Source organism: Ammodytes marinus, assembly GCF_949987685.1.
Source record: "Ammodytes marinus genome assembly, chromosome: 7".
NCBI lineage: Eukaryota > Metazoa > Chordata > Actinopteri > Uranoscopiformes > Ammodytidae > Ammodytes > Ammodytes marinus.
In genome coordinates, this window is record NC_137211.1 from 24,013,678 (window position 1) to 24,035,125 (window position 21,448).

Genomic DNA, 21,448 nt, shown 5'->3' on the forward strand with positions numbered 1-21,448 from the left:
TTTTCAATTTTATTTTACCACATTTGTAAATGGTGTTGTTTCTCTGCTGAGGACTTTAAATCAGCAGTGCGTATATTTTTCATAAAAATTAATGTCCGTTACATTCAAACCATTACCAGAAGAGTTGATACAAGGTTAAATGAGCCCATCAGCTCCACAAAACTCTCTCTGTATTTCTCAGTATGGCAATGTTTACAAACTGTTGTCATCCGGCGACATTGACGCGCAGGTGCTCAGGATGTGACGTGAGAAAAAGTGCCACGGAAATACCATGGAAGCGAAGAAGCCGGCCAACACAGGTGAAGGCATGGCTAAAAACCTGAAAACATGGCTACAAAAAAAAAAACCTGTACGTACAGCAGAAGGAATAAACTGATCACTGATGATGTTGGAGAAGCCAACATTGATGTTTGCTATTGCTGTATGTAACCATGTGAAACAGAGTGTGATATAATGAAACTGAAACCATAAACCTCTCTCGTATTGTTAGTGTTGTTAGTGACAGGGTTGGATTTTATTTAATGTGTACACTCCTTCTGCTTCAAAACACACACATATATATATGAAATATGGAAATGAAAAATACATTTTCCAGTGTTTGTATTTAACTTATTCCTGCTCAGGATAAAACACTTAACTTTACAGTGACTTACTTACAAAGTCCCCACATTTACTGTAACAACAGCACCTTAAAACATTTAGTAGGCTAGTCTGCAGCATAAACCAAAGTATTGGACAAGTTAAATTGATGACCTGATAGTGGCCATAGATCAGAGGTTCCTCATTAACAGTCCTCTGAAAATGACCCTAATCTTTTTTAGTGAACACTTTGTTTGATGAACAATCTTTATTTTAGGTTATTTTGAACCTCAGGATTTACTTTGGTGAATATCATCACAACCTTCAACCAAACAGGTGTGTGTGCACAAAAATAAAACACAGAAAAAACTGTCCTCCGTGAGGCGTACAATTACAAGCTGTATGGTGACAATATGTAAGGTTGCAGTAACCTTTTTCTTCCAAAATCTATTCAGTTCATCTTTGAGTCAAGAGTCGAAATGTGTGCAAATTTACAAGAAAATCCCTCAAAGCGATCTTGAGAAAAGCGTTCACAATACCCGAAGTCACAGCGACCTCCTGGACCTTTCAAGATCTAATCAGTTCATCCTTGAATTAAAGTGGACATTTGGGAAAGGTTTGAAGAAAATCCTTCAAAGCGTTCATGAGATACTGCGTTCACAAGAATGGCACGGACGGACTACGGACAGATGTATGTACGTGTTACAGGTCTGAGGTTGAGCTCCATAAACAGACTTGTGTTAGTTGCAGCTTGGCTCAGTAGAATGAGGAAGCCAGCTATATGGCCTATTGAAAAGAGAGTCCAGGTGGCACACTGCCTCCTTCTGGCAGCATTGAAATGCCCAGACTATAGTATAAATAACTGAGGCATGTATAATCAAACCTTTTATTAAGTGGTATTATTTGCTCTTATGGCTGATTTTAAACGACACATTTTACCGCAATAACATGCTTAAATAAACCATAACGAAATTTCCATAAAATATGACTATATATTGTGTCTGCATCACCTAATTGTACATCCCGAAAATGTAATGCCTTCGGCCCCCTGGCTACCGCTGGCGCAGAGGAATAAAAGTAGTAGGTCCAACACAGTGAGGGCTGCAGTTGTGGTGCTTTATTTGAAGCAGTGTCCTTGTGAAGGTTATTTTACAGGACCACACAGGTCTCTCCGACAGGCCTGTCCTGAACTCCACTCCTTTCTAACACAACTCAAACTCAGCTCAAAGAAAATCTCATCTGACAAACAAAAACCCCCAAAAAACACTCCAACAATCAACAGGTTGTGTACAAGTTAGAGCAGAGCTGCCCTTTGGAAGTGAACACCGGGCTCATTAAAAAAGGGGTTTTGTTAAATAAAAGTCTGTGATTGTAAAAGGCAGAGAGACAGAGATAGGCAGCTCCAGTGTGTGTGTGTGTGTGTGTGTGAAAGGCAGGGGGGGCTGCAAGTCCCTTCCCTCCCTATGTCAGTGCAATTCATTCCCCTCCCACACCCCAACTTATAGTCTCTTATACACAAAATAGAGTTGTAAAGGCAGTTTTGTTACATTTCACATTATATCAACGTATGTTGTTCTTCTCCATACTTCATAATTAATACAGTATATACACTGGTTTATAGTATTGGTATGTAGCTCTATTTACATTTCTGTCTATTCACAAAAAAAGAATACCTGTAGGATGAGGACACTTGCTGCCATGAGCACACATTTAAACAGGAAGCCAGTGTGTTAGAAGGGTTTTTCTACATATACACAGTCATACTAACACTGGCTTGCATATGTCTTTATGGCACGTACATGTACTGTATGTGCTTTGAAAACATCAGGTCGTGTGACTAAATCAAGTGCTCAGGTTTCTGACTATTCCCTTTACTGTACTTTGTCAAACACTTTAAAATAACGAGGCCTACAAAAATCAATAAAATCTCCTTGTCAGGATTGAAGAAACGTTAGCAACTCTTCAGAAACGTGCTCTCAGTAAAGTCCATGTGGATTGAGGGCTCATCAGGACTCCAGCAGTAAGTAGTCCTCATTCTCGCTGGCAGGGAGCATGAGCTGCTGCTCGTAGTACAGGCTCTTGGCATAGTTGATTTCTTGAGAGATTTTGACGGCAAGATTTTCGCTCTTCACGTTGACCTATGGAGACAGTTGTAACGTGATTAAGTGCAAATGCTGGGATCGGACATACAGATAAGTGTCTTTAACACGTACAATGAGCTGTGTCACCCTCCACAGTAAGACATTCCTGATCTTCTTTGACACCTCTCTTTTTATAAACAAGTCGGAAAGTTGACTAGAATTCCTAACTTAGATTCTAACATTATTAAACAACAAGGAATGTCTGACCCATGTCCTGGTATCGGTACTAGTTATCCCTTGTAGGCATGCACTGATCCGATATTGGTATTGGGTATCAGCCCTAATATTGACACAATAGCTAGGTCGGGTATTAATGACAACTGGGCCATTGAACCGATCACATTACGTCATGCTACTGCGGCATTATACAGGATTATAAAGCGCAGAGTAGTACTGCACGGAGCGAACCGGATGAGCTGTTTGGAGGTACTACCTCACGCTCACTGCACCAACACATTCGTCAGCTACTAGCAAATGTTTCTAGTGAGACCATGAGAATGTCGTCTAGTTGACACAAACACAATCACATTAGATGAGCGTCTCACCATGGGTTTCTGGTGGGAGGGGCCTGGCATGGCCACGCCGCTGCTGGTGCTCTCAGCCTTCTTGGTGAGCTGCACATAAACCTTCCCATGATCCTTAGAGACCAGGCAGTGGTAGAGGTCGTCATACTTGACCTCCAGGAAGATGGCCTCGCGGTCCACGAAGTCGCCCGGCTTGAGGAAGTAGACCACTTTGGAGGAGATGAGGACGCAGTAGCTGTCGATGGGTTCCACGGCTATGAAGCTAGTGGTGTGGGGGGGAAACACAGTATAACTCTCAGTCTGATTGAAAGGGGGGCAGGATATCAGGCTAAATGCAGTGAAATGAGACTCACAACTCAGAGTGGATGTTGTCAGTGAGGTGGAAGAGCTGCTCCTGGCCGTCAGCCTGAGTGCCAGAGTATCGGGGCAGCAGACCCTGAGGTCCTTTACAGCAGCGAGGCTTCCTGACCCGCGCCACACCCAGCCTGAACAACACAGCAGGAGAACACAGACGCTTCACACACAGTACAGTAACACACCTCCTGTTCAAGCACAATGTTCAGAGTGTCACAGTTTTCCTAATGTTAACATTTTATTCCCTCGCCAGAGCCAATATCAAAATTACTTTTTTTTCGTTCTCTAATATTTTTTCAAGTTGTGTTGAATTATTTTATCACTGTTTCTGGTGAGGTACAGTGGGTTTTTAGAGAGTTTCCTCTGAAAACAGCTGCCTGCTGGGGCCTTAAACAACACTATGAGATTAGTGGTAGTGAACCAGAACAGTAACGTTGTGGCCAGACAGATAAAACACGAGATGAAACTCAAAATACAAGCTCTGTAAAGTTGAAGGGGAACTTTTACATTTAAATGTACTTAACACTTTCATTTGATATACGGGTATTATAGACATATAGCTATTAGACACTTTAACCAACTGGCGGGATGAAGGAGCTAAATGAGAAAAGAAGCCCCCTGCCTGTTTTAGAAAGGGGAGAACCTTTTATATATTCCTTTCCCTTATTGTCTATTTAATGTCAGTCAGATATCTAGGTTTTTTCAGTCGAGCCCTTAAAGGCCCTGGCAACCCAAATTCACTAAATCCTTGTAACTATGTTATTTGGGGAGTAAAATGAATGTTAATATGTATATGAAAGGTTTTAGGAATAGCTGCCAACCCCCCGCAAACATACTTCCATGTCAGTTGGTCGAGCATTTGAAAAATCCTGATTCGAATGTCGCATGACAAGCCGTTTTCACACGCATCTCCACTCCAACATACATTGGACTTCTCGTTAGAAAATTTCAAATTCGAATTTTGGCTTGGAGTTTTGTTTTCACACGTCATGCGATTCTTAAAGACTATAAAAACAATTCTATGCCATCTCTCTGGTGCCGCGCAAGTGATACAGACTGCCTCTTTGCGCCTGAGCCTACACTCAAAGCCCCGTCTGAGCGAAGCAGCGCGCACCCCGGTGAAACACTGTGATGGTGACGTTCACAGTGAGCCCTCGCCGAGCCGCCGTGCAGAAAAACTATGTGGTTTAAGACTAAATGATCACCGGGGATTCCTGCACGTTAACGGTGTAGAGGGGACATGCTTTCACGAGCCGATTGCATGTCCCGAGCCCTGATACACAGAGACATGTCTCCTAACTGACTGCACCGATACATGCCTCTGACACGTCGACTCACAACATAATGAGTCGAGGCTTTGAATTCAGTGCTGGGGATGTGGGGCCATTTCACGTGCCTCTTTTTCCTCTCGTCACTTCGTTCTCTATCAAAGCGGACACACCTCTGTCCGGCCGCATCTGAGTGCGCAGCCAGTGCTCCACCCGAAAATAAATAAAAAACAAGTTGGACACAAGCCCTGAAGCTGAATGATCGCTCTGGTAACGGTCAGTCCATAACTGGGTCTCCACACTGTTGAACCGTATATCGCATCAGCTCACGTGATGAGAAACATAATCAGACTCCGTTTTCTCTCTCTCTCTCTATTCCCACTCCTATCCACAGAAAAATCTGATTTTAAAAATGCATATGCCTAAAATAAGATAGGGGATTTTTTGCAAGTTAAATGGGAAATAAACTAATAAGAGATAGTCTAACAATAGCCTAAATATGAGACAGAGATATTTTTATATATTTTCATTGTGACACAGACACTTGTTTCAATTAAATAGGTTGCGGTTGTGGTGGGGAAAAAATAGCATACAACTAATTGCAAAGCTAGCCTATATAGGCTAATAATAATAAGTTACTTTCTAGCAGGATGCAAGTGATTCTGAGCTGCGCTCTCAGCTGTGCCAAAGCATTCACCGTTGCTAGGGAAACCAGCTACCGTCGCAGCCCGTGCAGCAGTGTGAACTGCCAGTCAGGCTCATTGAGCATTTGCAACATTTTCAAGTTTGCGTTTCGTTGTGTGGTGAATCTTTGGTCTGAACTGGGCTAAACCTGCTCAGCACCGTGAGTGAGAGAACGTTCCCTTACAGAACGTTATTGACCACGCCCACACCGCCCTGCAAAATGTTCTAGACAGCAAAAAAGCAGTTTTTAGACGAAATTTTATAATATTTATGAAAATAAATTTTTAATTGGATAACTGTAAACAGCTTGTAGAGAAACACAATATTAATGTCATATATTTAGGTCTCTGGGTTGCCACGGCCTTTAAGAACCCTTTGACTCTGTATAACACAGAAGATAGGGAGACAGGTAATAGACTCAACCCACCTATGGTTACTGAGACTAGCCATGTCCCGGACCGTCTGTGCCGTCTCTGAGGCAAAGTCCAGCGCTCCGGCCACGGGTTTGGTCACAGTGCCGACCAGACCTTTACCCAGGCCCGAGAAGAAACCTCCCACGCCGCCTTCTGTCTTCACCCCCTCCACTGTGGAGGTGATGATGCTCGTCATGCCTCCAATGATACCTGAGGGAGAGGCAGTTTGTTCAATACTTTATTTTTTTATCTTTTTTTAAAGGAACACAAACGCACAACGGAAAAAGTGAACACAGAGACAATATAAAATAAACAACAAACATGGCGTACTCTACTTAACAGGTTTCAAAGGACATTGTTTAAACTAAAAGGTAAATGTTAAGCAAAAAAATAAAAAGTCAAAAAGGTGTCATGAAGGTCACTTCAGCGCTGCTATATAGTCAAGGAAAGGCTGCAATATCTGTTTAAATGTTTTTGCTTTCCCTGAGATCTCATAATTGATTTTCTCCATATATAGAGTACTAGAGAACTCCATGAGCCACATATCGAAACAGGGGGCTATCTCCTTATTCGCCTTAAGAATCATTTTTTAGCGATAACCATCCCATACTGAATAGACAAAGCTTTCATATGACCTAAAGTCCCTGGTTGTTGTGACGAGCCTAGAATGGCTGTTTCTTGGTTTGGGATGGAGGATGTGGCCGGGAGAGGCAGTTTTTAATGCTAGTGAAGGGGACATGCAAACTTGCTGACATGGTTATTACAAAGAGAACAGAAATATGGGGATCATTGAGGGGTTCTCAGCTTCTCATGCCTAATAATATGTTTACAATGATGCTCCTGAGATAACACAGGCCTGCAGTAATATAAACTGTGAACTGATTGTGGCAATTTGGGAGTATCTGATTAATCCCAGAGCACTGACATTTGTCAGGCAAATAACACTGACCATGATTGACTGTATATTATACAAGACCACGTATATCTTACTCTCATGATTCACTGGATCAGTCCAACCCCTAGACTGATTTCCTATTTAATTATAGATGAGCATCCAGCAGGGCATAATAAACTCACTGCCATAAACACTTATTTATGGTTAGTTTTTACTATTTGAAAATTAAGCTACGAGATGGAAACTAGTACAGTGACATTTTATGGGTGAATTTGTATGCAGCATTTGTCCTTGCATGTCCAAAACTGTTTTCCTACACAGCAGCACACCACCTGATAATATTTCAAGTGAAACTGTGTGAGTCTCAGGCAGGTAAACCCCCCTACACAAGTAACATTTGCATGTATGAACTTCATGGTGTTTGATGTATGTCATACCTCAGCTTCTGGAGGCCATGCAAATAGACTGTAGTTGTGTGGTCCTAGCAAATGTTCTAAGTGTAACAATGTAATTCATTCTCTTTATCCAGAGCCATTAGTCTGCACGTCTATTAGTTGTCACCAAGTCACACACTGAATCTCTAAAATTGATACCCAAAGCTTTGAACATAGAACCTGAGCGTAGGCCCTGTACAGTTTTTTCAGGAATTAACACTCAGTAAGAGGGTGAGCTGAACAACAGGAAGGTGCCCTCCTTCCTCAGATATATTTTCTACAAGTTACTCAAGCAACATGTACAGCTTATGGGCCTGAAATAGCTCCTAACTGTGTGTACCCTTCGTGTCTATACATACATTTTTCTAAAAGGTCTGTGTGGGTGGTACAGGTATTTCATCCATGCAAGCAGGAGCGCCCTTCAGCATTATGAAACCTCAGCTGTCATCGCATTCCGCTGGTCTTCACCTTTCAACTACAAATACATCTACAGTATCTGTGATTTAAAGGAATTTAGACACCCACTTAAAGATACCTTTTCCCACTAGCTGAAACTTCTCTAAGTGTAAGCAGAGACAGCAATGTTTCCAGCCCGTACCATGAGCCAGTCCATGGATCCCTGCTACCAGATGCTCTCCACTGGTGGCTCCGTGGTATCTGATGTACTCTCGCTCACTCTGGTGTCGGTTGTCCATGGTCTTCCCCAGCCCGTCTGACAACGTCCCTGCAAACTGACAGACGCACACGGAACAGGAGAATGTTCACATTATATGGTTTCTTACACTGTAACAATGTCCACATGTTTTTGACGTATTGCACATTTCACAGTCAAGCAAGAGATCAAAATCAAACTAGGGATGGGTCCGATCCGATCCAATATCGGTATCGGGTCCGATATGGCTGCAATCTACATATCGGATATAGGACGGACAACTCAGATGAAAAATAATATATGTATAATTTCTTTTATAAATCGAAATATTATGACTATGAAATAACTAAAATAAATGTATATTTTAAGCAATTTCTCATTTTAATTTAGCAATTAAAAAGTTGAGTTCTGATGTTCTTCTGTAATCAAACCGTTCAAAGCAGTTAAGATAATAATAATGGATTGGATTTATATAGCGCTTTTCAAGGCACTCAAAGCACTTTACAGGGTTCCAGGTTCCATTCATTCACACACAGTCATACTGGTGTTGGTAAACTACGATAGTAGCCACAGCTGCCCTGGGGCAGACTGACGGAAGCGTGGCTGCCATTCAGCGCCTACGGCCCCTCCGACCACCACCTCAAACATACAGCAGTCATACACATTGACACCAGGCAAGGTGGGTGAAGTGTCTTGCACAAGGACACAACAACCATGACACAGGTGGCAGAGTGGGGATCGAACCGCCAACCCTTGGATCATTGGCCAACCCTGAATTGCTGTGGGGCCTAAGCCTTCCTAACCTTACAAATAACTTCACCATCATAAAGAAATGTATAATAATTATGATATTGGACAGTATCGGTCGATATCCAAAACCCAGATATCGGAATCAGATCGATCGGTAAAATAGTGGATCTCTAAATCAAACCATTTGTGACGAACAAGTGTTAATTAAAACAATGTTGAAAAATATAAAGCACGCAAATAGAGTGTCACTGGTTCCCAGCTGAGCAGAGGTGTACCTTGGCGGCAGAGTTGGACACTCCGTGCGTCACGTTGCGTATGAGGCCGCCCACGTTGCCGTACTTGATGAGCTCTGACACGCCCTCTGAGACGTCGTTGAGCAGGCCCATGGGGTTTCCCAGGAAGTCCACAGAGCCCAGGATCTGAGCTGCCTGGCTCATCAACTCCTACAGACAGGAAACACAAGAGAGATCAGGTAGGTGTGTGTGTGTGTGTGTGTGTGTGTGTGTGTGTGTGTGTGTGTGTGTGGAGGGGAGGGGGGGGGGGGGGTCGGGGGTGTGAGAGGGTAATAAAAAAAAAAAATTGTTGGAACAAAAACAAAAGAGTCTAAAAGTGTTTCCCGCTCACCTCTCTGAAGTGCTTGAGGATGTCGTTGATGATGATCTCCTGCGTCTCGTAGGGATGTACTCTGGTGAACGGGTACATGTTGATGACAGCGTCTTCAAAACGGACCAGAGGAAAGCCCAGGGTGCCTTTCAAAACCTACAGTAAGTGACGAAAAACAAACATGTTACAAAGACAAACAACAAAATAAAACATCAATATGAAGAACATGTGCAGGCAGAGCAGCTGGTGGAACAGGAAGTAACAGCATGGTATTTCTATAATCTTTGGATGGATCACATTTAATGTTAAACATGTATGCTGGAGAATGTATGGGTCTCTTGTGATTTTCATCAGAGTTCCACACTAACCACATCTAGTCTACAGTTCTGTACTTCTGACATTTGACTCTCAGAAAGAAAGAAGAAAATAATTTCCCAACATTTTGACTTATTGCTTTCTTATTAAATGATTCTTGTCTGACAGCAGGCTGTTGCAGGTGTACTCTGTTGTCAGCGGATGACATGTTGCTCTCTGTCAAAGGTGACGGTACTCTGTGTCCGCATAGTGCAGATTTATGAGGCTGGGCAGCGAGGAAATGAAAAGCAGAATTAAAAAAAAAGACCATGTCAGTTTACCTTGAGATCCGGCGGCAGCTTGTGAGAGGTGAACACGCTCAGTTTGACCTGAGGCAGGCTGATCTTCAGGTTCTCAAAGTAGTAACGTTTGGGAGGTCCAGCGTCCTCGTTGGGCTTCTCATAGATGTTTTCGTCAATCTTCTCCAGCTCTGCATTCAATGAAATAATTATTTATTATTATTTTAGTTTAAAGCAGAAACCACCACCTTGCCCACAGCATCATACAAAAAAACCAAATTAACATTATGTCCCACCGGCTTCTGTCTGTCCGTATCCAAAGAAGCTGAGCAGCTTGAGCAGTAGTTTCTCCTCGATGATGACTGTGAAGCGCCGAGCCGTCACCATGAGGTGCTGTGAACACATCAGGAGTCATTAGTAACTGTAGTGGAACTCTAGCCCACCAGACATGTCTATTTTGTCATTTACACAAGAACTCATTTTACTGTTCAATGTTTTACATTTAAAATTCACTTCTTTTTCTACTTTATTTCTTTTTATTCATGCATGTATGTTATCTTTAACTACATATTTGTGATTTTATAACTTCTGTTTATATCTTTATTAGGCACCTTGAGTATTGCTGCTACATTTCATTATACACTGTGCAATGGCAATAAAAGGACTCCATTCCATGTTATTCTGTTCTGTTCACCTTGAAGAGATCAGTGAGCATGAGGCTGCTGGGAACCTTGACCGAGTTGACCTGCAGCGCCGGCCCGCTGTCGTTGACACTGCCGTCACTGGAGCTGGGAGTCACACACAGCATCACAGGCTGAGTGGTGCCCAGCAACTGGTTGTCCACCTGATAACCATAACACAAGAGTATTGATCACTGCAGTGTAAACAGACTGCAATAGTAGTAGTAGTAGTCGTAGTAGTAGTAGTAGTAGTAGTAGTAGTAGTAGTAGTAGTAGTAGTAGTATGAATCTATCAACAATTACCAAATTGTTTGATATTGAGAACACACTTCAGTAACAGGATTTCTTTTGACATGAATGGTGAGCTGTACAGTTAACAGACATCAGGATTCTAAACCAAGTGATCGCAATGATCCTGCTGAATGGGACCAAGCAATTGCTGCATAACCATACCAACAAACTAGGCATACTGTATAGACTCCCACATGGGTCCTTATTTATGTCCTATACCTTGGCCTTATTCAACAACATGACAATGCTTATGACACCCCAAGTAATTTCACTGTCCTCTAACAACATGAAATACGTACATCACCAAGGTCGCCTTTCACCACATAAGATATACAGCATGTGTTACGCCTGAAAGACCTTGAATCGCTTTGGTATGAGATGACGTGTTATACAACTCAAATCTGACCTTGAAATGGAACATTGAACGTTCTGGTAGCCATGGTCAGCTCACCTGGATGTTCTGAATGCTGAGCTCCAACACCTCGTTGGTTGCCGTGCGGATGAAGTGAACGTCAATACCAGACAGCGTAGTGAACACAAGCTCTTCAGGAGCCTTGTTGACCAGAGACACACCCACACCTTCCTCCAAGTTCACCAACACCTGTGGACGAGGACAGAGTAGACATTAGAGGAGATGGAACACCTGAACACACCTGTTCGAAACCTTTATGAACACAACAAATAAGGCAGAAAAAAGTATGACGGAAAATATTTTAAGAAATGAGGAACAAGTGGATGTGTCATGTAGTCATTTTGAGGCATTAATGTCGGCGACAAACCATGGTGCATGAAAAAAGCTTCCAGTAAGTAAATGTAAAGTTACTCTAACCTCTAGCTCCTGTTCCGGCTCTGTCTTCTTCTCTTCCTCTTTGATCTTGTCCTGCTCTGTGCTGGGTGAGCTCCGGTTCAGTCTCCTCTGGTTGAAGTCACTGATCTACAAACAAACAAACAAACCAAAGCATTTTGTAGCAGAGAAGAACCAAAGACAGAATGTATCATCAAACTAAACAAACACATTTACATCAGAATATATATGCAATCCTTCTTTTATAATCTCTGATGCCAGTAACATAACAATATTTAGTAAAATATTTAAAATAAAATGACAGGTTATTGCATAGTGTCCCGTTGAGTTTTCTTCTCACCTGTAAGACACGTGTGGGTCCATCCGGCAGCACCTGGACAGACAGCACCCCAGAGCCAGGTCTCATCTTCTGGTTGATGAACTGCTGCTCGGGGCCCGGCTGCATGAGCCCCGAGTCTGGTCCCAGCACCACCTCTGCTCCATCGTACAGGCCAGACGCCCCTCCCTTCACCTGATGGACAACAGTAAGACATTAACAATAAAAAAGAAAAGGAAATCGTTGAGGAGAAAAATCAAGAAACTGCACCAACGCTAATATTGGAGGAATCTGAACTTCACTGCAGTGCAATAGAGGAGAGGAGAGTTCCACATCAAACACATTTCCACATAGCTAGGTGTACCTACCTGTACTACCAGCCGGGCAAGGCTGCAGGTCAGCATGCCTGAGCTGAAGTACCATGTCTGGGTGGTGCTGCGGCGCAAGTCTGGCCTCCTCAGCATCAACGGCTCAAAACTGGGAGAAAGGAACAGGTAGACAGAGACAGAAACCTCTTACGTCTAAATAGATTTTCTTCCATTTCATGGTGCACTGTCCAAAATGAACTGTAAATCACACACTCCAATTGGCCACACAGTACAAACCTGTTGTCGCTAACCGCTGCCAGCCCAGCGATGTCCAGCACCAAACAGGAGTCCAGTGGACGTGGTTGGGCCGGTTTGCTCTGCGGTGGAGATGAGCCCTCATGACACAACATGCCAGACCCGGTCATCCTCCACAGCTGGGAGCGCTTCCCCGGCTCCTGCACAGCACACAATATACACTTACCACATGACCAAAGGCATAAGGAATAACATGACTTGGCAAATCCCATTTTAGCCACACTTCATTCTGAGTTGTTTAAAATAAGAAAAGAAAGAATGTACCTTCTTTTTCAGAATGACTCTTTGAGTCTTGGTGTCCACATCTAGAACCAGTTCAAGAGAGCTCACCGGACGCTTCTTACCAACGGGTCGTCTCTCAACATTCCTGCATCAACAAAAACATGCGGCTTAAATGTATGACTCTAGCTTTAATATATAGAAGGACCTAATTAGTTAGTCATTGGCCTTACTGTGAGAAAGTGTGTGTGGCTGCGATGTAGATGAAGTTCTCGTAGTAGAGCTTGTTGTATTCTCTGAAGAAGTTCATGTCGGCTGTGACCTCCGAGGACCCGGCTCCCTTCACAATCAGTGTGAGGTAGGGGGGCAGTGCGGGCTCATCACAGGCGTAGTCCAGCATCGAGCCAGCCTTCACCTCTGTGTGCAGCCGCATGTCAACCACATTATGCTGCCAGAACTGGATGGGAACCTGAAGGAATTCAAAGATGAAATCAGTTAAATTAAATCCATTTTGGTGTTTTATTTTTGTTTGATGGAACAACTACAGCTTAAAAAAAAAGCATCCGCACCATTCATTTCACAATGTGTGCACCCTTTGCTCACCTCAGTGATGTTGTCAATGCGGAAGGGTGGAGGCAGCTGGTCTGTGTCGGTGAAGGAGATCTGGTAGGTGGCTCCCTTCAGGGTGATCTCTGTCCGCAGGAAGAAACAGTTCCCCATTGTGTCCCTGTTCAGACCAAGAGCCACTTAAAAACCTTTGACATGCTTCACTTCATTCACATCGTCAGTTGGCGGAATTCGTTTTTGGTACAGATTGGAAAAAAGACAGAGTACAACAGCTTCGGCTGCAAAACATATAGGTGGACATAAGATATTACACAATTTATTAATGATGATTAATAATAGCTCACCTCATGTTGACGTGAAAGGACTTGGGTTTGTTGACCTCGAAGCCTCCAGACCAGGTGACGTTGGGTGTGTCCATGAGGCGCACACACAGCAGCTGGTCGTAGTCGTTGCGCGGCCAGTGGAAGACGACGCTGGAGCCCGGCGGGGTGGAGATGTAACCCTCTGGGTTGACCGTACCCTAGGACAAATGCACTCATTCATTTTTTTCATTCAATTCAATTCAAACTTTATTTATACTCGACAGATAATCGAGGGCTGAACCTCACTTCCAATGACATCAAACAAAACAATGCGAAGGAAAACAACAAGAAAGAGAAGTATACACCAAGTAATGTCCCAAAACAAGCTGATAAATACTGTAGAGCCAAAACCATTCCAATGTCTAAAAATAGACAAATTAAACATTTTGTCAAATAACATTCAGGTTACTAAAAAGCCATTTAGATACTAAAAAGGAGACAGTGATGTAGAATGGCTGCAGTGAAAATGACCTGGAGTACAATATAGTTATTATTTAAAACAGTTGCCCGTAGAGTTTGGGTAGGTGAACTCTATCATATTACATGTATTGTCCCCCTTTAGGTGAAACTAGGAAACTAACTGCTAGGTTACCTCTGTGAACAGTTGACTACTAGGCTCATTTCTCACCTTTCCTTTTGCAAACTCTCTCTGTGCGAAGGCCAGCTTGTGTGTAGAGCGGTTGTCCAGCAGGTAGCGCGGGGCAAAGGTGACTATGTGAGAGTCTCTGTAACGCCCTTTTCCTTTCCGCACACTGATGCCTGTGTTGATCAGACAGGGAACAATGAATGCCTGACTAGCATTTCTATTGATAATGTGACAGCAGAAATGGAAACAACTTAGTTATTATTCAACAGATGTGGAGAAATGTCAAGATATTTGCTGTACAGAACCGATATTTGCCTCATGCATCAAAGTGTCAAAAAAGCCCAGTGCACAATGTGAAATCGAAGGAGTGCAATAACAGCAGAAAAGGGTATGACAGATTCAGGGCAGACCTTTCACAACAAAGGGACAATATCATAAGAAAAGTACTATTGGAGCACTGATCAAAGGCAAATTACAAACAATTTCATCAAAGGAGGGGTTAGGCAATTCAATTGATCTGGCCTGGTTGACATTTTGAGAACTTTCTAACAAGTCTATATGTAAGCAGGAAAATGATTTTATAAATGCTGAAAGCTACCTGGAAAATTGCAAATGTCATGAACTATGCCAGACAGTAGCAAAGCAAGCTGTACATAAAGACATGGATCTTTGTGACATAGATAAACTTTAAGGCTCTGTCCTTAAATCTAAACAGTAGATGGTAATGGATTGCATTTATATAACGCTTTTATCTTTACAATTTTGTTTCCCTCAATAACCCATTCATACACAGACCATCAGGAGCAATTTGGAGTTCAGTGATGTGCCCAAGAACACTTTGAAACGTGGAGAGGACGAGCTAGGGCTGAAACCACCAACCCTGTGGACTACTTCACCTCCTGAGCCACAGTCACACAAGCATGTGCATTAACGCCCCTCTCAATATTACTAGAGTAGTGAGTTTTTCATGTTTTTTTAGCCAACAACAATGCCTTTATCTTGATCCTGTGTATCGGACATTAAATCAGACGCTCAGTTGTTCTTATTGCGACTGCACCAACTTGCCTATGTTGTAAATGAGGCCAGGCCTGTTCCCGTGCATGATAACCTTCACAGCCCTCACTCCACTCCCTCCGTCCAGGGAGAAGCCCTGGCACCAGCCTGGAACTCCGTCTGGGTGGATCCCTTTACCGATCCGCATAGTACACCTGGCATCAAGACACATGGGAGGCAAGTGTAAGAATAGAAACACCACAAGGTTGTGGTCTTGGCAGAACATTAATCAGAAATTAAGACATTATTTTTAATCCAGATGAAGGCACTCAGAACGAGAGAGAGAGAGAGAGAGAGAGAGAGAGAGAGAGAGAGAGAGAGAGAGAGAGAGAGAGAGAGAGAGAGAGAGAGAGAGAGGCAAAGTAGTCTGGTCTTTGACACAAACTTACATAGCAGGCTGCTCCTTGTCAGTGTAGCAGAACAGTAACGGACTGAGGCTTCGGGCCAACTCGTGCTCCTCGTACTGGCCTGCTGCATCAGATTTGCCGTTGTCCTGGCGGAATATTAACGGCAGACCTGATGGAGGAATGTTAATAGAGAAGCTTGTTTTTGAAGCAAGGACTGGATGGGTCTTTTCTATCAAAAATTTACTTTCAATCATTTTAAACAACAAAACAACATTACCAGTCTTGTTAATAAGCCAGTAAGGGGCAGATATCAGGATCTTCAGGGCCCCCTGCGCTCGCAGGATGATGCGGATGGTGAGACAAAGCAGGTGTTTGTTGGTGTCATACAGCCTCATGAGGACCACGTAGTTCTGAGTCCCCGGAGGAATCAGCAGCTCTTTGCACACGGGGAAGCTCTCCAGTAAGACTCCTGAAGGACACACACGTCATGAACACCAGTGAGAACAAGGACAATGTGTATGAAGTAAACAGCAGCCAGAGGGTGACGTTTGGCAAGTCCTGACCTAGCTCCATGTTCTGAGAGGTGTCTGCAGCGTGGAGCACAGCCTCTTTCCCCGGCTTCAGGGAGCCTCTGATGGATGTTCCCTTGATGTAGAAGTTGAGGTCGCAGGGCAGAAGGTTGGCTAGCACCATGGTGGGCAGCAGGTAGATGGTGTGGCCCGGCTGTCGATAGATCTGCTTTGTGCTGCCAGAGACCCTCTTGGCGGGCTGCTGGTCTGGGTAGTTCTCCTTCTTGATGACCACACAAAACCTGAAAGACGCAGAGAAAATAGGCCAAATATAGGAGATACAGGCCACTCACATTCAGGACTAAGAGAGCCATGTCGATTTTCATGCTTACATTCATGCATTTTTGAACATCATTCTTTTTAACTAACTAAATTACTAATTAATGTTCTTTTCATTTACTGTACTGTGCTTTACAAGTTTTTACACAGTGACCAATGCTGGACAGCTGGCATGTGATGTGTGTGTGTGTGTGTGTGGCATATTGTGTTGGGTTGCTGGATATGTGATCTGTACACACTGATGCTCTGCACAAATACAGTTGAATCAATGAAAGGATAAATAAAGTTAATTGAATTGAAGAAATTAGAGAAATGGTGCCACATATATGGAGGAAAGAGCCAAGAACAAGATGTCTGACTGTCTGTATTTACCTGAAGTTACGCTTGCTGTTGTCGTCAAAATCTGCGGACTGACACTCCCTCTTGCTGCTGCTGATCTCTCCGGGCCGCTCCACGCTGGTCCAGTGGATGGGAACCTTACAGAAGAACAAGCCCAGGCCTTTGGGTCGAGCCTGCAGCCGCCACGACGTCAGGTGGAGGGGGACTGCCAAGGCCTGGCCGGGCAGGATGGGAGGCAACACCACTGGTTCTGTCAACACAGAAACACGGTAGGTTTAATTAAATGACACAGCACAACATGACATGAAATAAGATACAATAAAGGTTGAGAAACTAATTAAAATAAAATACATAGAAAACAAAATAAAAAATAAATAAAGTCTAAAATTATTCAAAAATAATATATAATATACATTTTTTACGTTTTATCTTATTTTGTAATAAGATCAAATAAAGGATTTTATATCATCACATTTACGCTTATATTCAATTAAAAAATGCAGTTCAAATAAATAAAGCAATTAAATTACATTGAAGACAGTCAAATAAAAAGAACATTCAATATCATAAAAAACTAAAGATACATCAATTAAATAAAACTATTGAAATAAAAAAGATTTGAAAGCTCCATCAGACAATCTTGTTTGAACAGGTTTCAATTATTTTTTTTATTAAGTAAACGGACCTAAAATGAAATGGAAACATAAAGAGGAGTGGTGTCTTACTGTCAGGGGCGGAGGGGCTGTCCAGTCTAACCTCCATAGGAACATCCAGCCGGTTCTTCACCATGAGAGCAGAGCGCACAGTGATCACCTTCCTGGCACTGCCCTCCATTGTGATGGAAAAGACCACTCTGACTGGAGGCAGCGCCGAGAACTGAGGGGCACAACAGATTCACACACAAAGCAACACGTCAGGGTAAAATGTACACTTTTTAATAAAACAGCATTTCTGTTTTTTTATTATTTTATTTTTTTTACCACACAACAATTAATCAGACCTTTATTTGAATTATGTTTTACCTTTATTATTAGAGACAGGACCTTATTTATAATGTCCCTGTTTTATTAGTATGTGTCATCATATGTTGGCATTTTCTGATCTAATCCTGCTTGAATGTACTGCTTATGTTTGACCTTTTGACAGCACGTGTACAATCACTTTGTCAAATTCACGGATAAATTCCAGTCTCACTCGCCAGACTTACATAAACATGTGGGTGGATGATGTTGGTTCTGCTAATAGGACTGCCCACCTGTGGAGGAGTAAAGGAGTTGAAGATAGGTTTACATCCAATCCTTGACATTGTTAAAATAAATCTTTTTTTTTAAGCTTTTGACTTGTGCTCACAGTATTGGAAGAGTTGCTCCTGTCAGCAGCAGCATAACGGAAGAAAACTCCCACTTTGTCCACAGACACCGGCTTGACCTGCTCCCATCCACACACCCGAACCAGCAGCTGGTGCAGCTTCAGCTCGTGAGTGTGTCTACAGAGGAGGAGGAGGCAGCAAGGTAAGCAATACAATTCACCACTGCATCATTTATACTAGTTTTACAGTCATGTTCCAAAGACCAAAGCCTTCCATAGTATTTTGAAATAGTACAGAACTTTTGCAGAGGACTGCGACATCACTGACACTCAGGTAAATGCTCAATAATAAAGTCCAGCTAAGAAGATAGAACATGTCTTTTTTTGCTAAGCTTGTTCTATTTATTTTGCCTTCTTTTATGATACATGGACACAAATACATTTTGGATTTCAGCTTTACTGATACTGATAAATGAAATGTGTTTTTATAAACCAGTAAGAATACTGGCCAAAACAGCCAAAAGTTTCATTAACCATTTCATATGCATTAGACAAAATCCACGTGTGTTGTGAAAGTGAATCAGAGGTGTACCTGTGTCGAAGTTTCTCTCTTGCTTCAAACTCAAAGGGGATCTCCTCCCCTGGCAGCACCTCTCTCCACTGGCTGACATTGTGAGTGTCATCCGTTCCTGTACTGTGGACTTCTGAGATGGAGTCTGCACTACTGCTGTGAGACAGCGCCACCCTGTGGGGAACATGTCAATAGCTTTATATGGAGTTCACACTGAACGTTGAGCTGTATGCAGGAGAGAACCGTCTCATTATTTTGACTTTCTACACATCTTCACAGCAGAAAGAGAACTTCTGGTTAAAACAACAAATTCACAGAGCATTAACAGTAAGATAACTGAAGCTGTTTGTTCTCAATGCTGCCAGAAGACAAATGGAGCATGAATGTGCTCATTGTTATACACTCATTACTGTACATAAAGAGTTATTTGGTTCAATGTCATGTCAATCTGGCCACTAGTTGTTGAGATATGTTGCTTTGGACAAATGTTTAACAGATAGACTAACCACTTTCTTAATGCCATGTTGTAACATGTCACTTGACTTTAATGCCAGTGTTGTAATTGTTTACGAGGTACATCAACCAACAAGGCATGTAAAGGTTGGTGAAAAACCAAGAATAGGAGGCGATGTGTCACCTTTTACTATAATAGTAAAAGTATGGCATCAAAATGACACATAAACCTAGCTTCCTGATTGGCCAAAATGTGCACCTACAGTTTGGCTATTGGTATCCTTGCTTGCAAGTCTAGTTAAATCTGCCAGACATGCTGTTTCTCTAGTTTGTTTCACACAGAGATGGTTGTGGTGACACCTACCTAGTGGGGGTCGTGGTCAGAGTAGCAAACCACATGGTGCAGCCTGTGTGGTTGCGCAGAGCGTATGGCACGAATGGTTGCCTCCTCTTGGAAAGTTTGACAGCTGCGGGAAACAAAAATGAAAACGGAATCAGAAAGAAGATGAGTGTGCTCAGCTATAGAATATTCAGTAGTATCTTCAGCAGTGGTTATATTCACAATTCTCACAGTCATGCGCTTGCTTTTTCTATGGTCGGTGAGACCTAAAAAGCAGCCAAGGCACAGTTGCCTTTAAAATATTTCCTTTAAAAAGAGGCATTCCTAAGCAGTCACAGGGGCTTTAAGTCAGCCACTGGAAAATGCTGTACAATATGTCTGTGGCTGTGGTGAAGCTTAATTATTCTAATCCTAACTACATACTGGATTACCCCTTTAAAAAGGAAACTTGATTAGGAATGATTTGCAATTATAACAGTATCATATAATTGTCTTGGCTTGGTCTATTGCTCATTTTTCATGTTCTAGACATGAAAACATAGCCTATACAGATCAACATGTGGAATTAACTTTGAACTAAAAGCGAAAAAAACAAATTTAGCATATCAAATACGATTTTCTTAGAGGACCCTGAAAATAATTCCAACCCAATTTTGTGTTGGACAAAATTGTGCTCTGTACTTACCATCACAATGTATTATAATTGTTTTTTTTGGTCTTTCTATACTGTGCAACATGTCAGAAAATGTACACAAATGTCAACATCACCATTTTGGAAAATGTACTTAATGGTCAACTTACCACAGAGTAAAGAACCAGTTGCAAAAGTGTAACCTCTGTGTCCAGTAGTTTTTTATTTGCCATGGTCCAGACTCAACCTTTAGTCACTTACTTCAATATTTATTTCATGTCTACACTGATATGTTTTCAAATGTATTCTACTATCCAAATTAGTATAAAAACTACTGGACACAAAGGCACTGCTAAAAGCAGATGATAAGTTTGAAAGACATTTAAATGTAACAAAGTACACAACTCTACCACATCCTGTACAATGGGCAACAGCGTACACAACACATGTAGGACTACTGAGACACAATGTCAGTAGATTAACAGTCACAACAGCTACTGGCCATGCAGCGGGTAGCAAGTGACAGACAAGTCATGCTGAACAAAGTACAACGAAAAAACAAACATTTAAATGCTCTGAAAGAGGAGGAAAGACAGGACAGGCTATAATTGTAGTGAAATCTAATGAGAGTGATTTTAAATATCGTAGTCGTCACTACTCTGGCTGTACCCCAAACTCGCTTAAAAAGTATAGGGGATTGTGCATTCAACATTCAGGGTAGTGGCTCAAAAACTATGGATTTCCCTTCCACTGGAAATATAGTCTGTGGTCTCCGTAGAAACTGTAACTGAATACCATCTTTTTAAATTGGTAGTTGACTTAAATGAACCGTGCTGGTGATAGCAGAAAGCTGGAGGCCTTATGTTTTCTGTCTGTCCGACCCGACCATTCTTGTGAGCGCGATATCTCATCAACTATTTGAGGGATTTTCTTCAACTCTGATTCAAAGATGAACTGAATAGATTTTGGAGGTCAAAGGTTACTGCCACCTTACATTTTGTAAGGTTGCAATGGCATTGTACCTTACTGTAGCTCTTAAGGAACTTTAGATTCTTTAAAGCATTGCCTACCACTACTGTACTTTCACTGTTTAGCAATTGTATGCCTCTCTGAGGCATATAACGGCAGGCAGTATTTCTAGTCTTTTAGCTGAAAGGAAACATTTGAGGCTTTGGGTGTAATTTGGTCGATCCTTACAACACATCTGTATTGCCTCGGG

General features: G+C 42.3%; 1 protein-coding gene across 1 annotated transcript in view; it reads right to left on the reverse strand.

The window, feature by feature from the left end:
- Positions 1-1,514: 1,514 nt before the first annotated feature.
- The window catches only part of vps13d (vacuolar protein sorting 13 homolog D), a 44,360-nt gene continuing 24,426 nt past the window's right edge, over positions 1,515-21,448 (reverse strand). Inside the window, exons 40-69 of the mRNA XM_080031303.1 lie at positions 19,623-19,725; positions 18,827-18,979; positions 18,277-18,412; positions 18,134-18,181; positions 17,652-17,802; positions 16,960-17,176; positions 16,303-16,550; positions 16,017-16,208; positions 15,782-15,908; positions 15,405-15,547; positions 14,382-14,512; positions 13,736-13,911; positions 13,428-13,551; positions 13,058-13,293; positions 12,870-12,972; positions 12,588-12,745; positions 12,351-12,459; positions 12,007-12,177; positions 11,691-11,795; positions 11,313-11,462; positions 10,585-10,734; positions 10,187-10,283; positions 9,933-10,081; positions 9,319-9,453; positions 8,970-9,137; positions 7,891-8,023; positions 5,978-6,173; positions 3,598-3,729; positions 3,266-3,506; positions 1,515-2,717 (exon numbers count right to left, since the gene is read on the reverse strand). Coding sequence (XP_079887429.1) covers positions 2,586-2,717; positions 3,266-3,506; positions 3,598-3,729; positions 5,978-6,173; positions 7,891-8,023; positions 8,970-9,137; positions 9,319-9,453; positions 9,933-10,081; positions 10,187-10,283; positions 10,585-10,734; positions 11,313-11,462; positions 11,691-11,795; positions 12,007-12,177; positions 12,351-12,459; positions 12,588-12,745; positions 12,870-12,972; positions 13,058-13,293; positions 13,428-13,551; positions 13,736-13,911; positions 14,382-14,512; positions 15,405-15,547; positions 15,782-15,908; positions 16,017-16,208; positions 16,303-16,550; positions 16,960-17,176; positions 17,652-17,802; positions 18,134-18,181; positions 18,277-18,412; positions 18,827-18,979; positions 19,623-19,725 — 4,514 coding nt within the window. The 3' untranslated portion in view covers positions 1,515-2,585. The remainder of the gene's footprint in view (positions 2,718-3,265; positions 3,507-3,597; positions 3,730-5,977; positions 6,174-7,890; positions 8,024-8,969; positions 9,138-9,318; positions 9,454-9,932; positions 10,082-10,186; positions 10,284-10,584; positions 10,735-11,312; positions 11,463-11,690; positions 11,796-12,006; positions 12,178-12,350; positions 12,460-12,587; positions 12,746-12,869; positions 12,973-13,057; positions 13,294-13,427; positions 13,552-13,735; positions 13,912-14,381; positions 14,513-15,404; positions 15,548-15,781; positions 15,909-16,016; positions 16,209-16,302; positions 16,551-16,959; positions 17,177-17,651; positions 17,803-18,133; positions 18,182-18,276; positions 18,413-18,826; positions 18,980-19,622; positions 19,726-21,448) is intronic.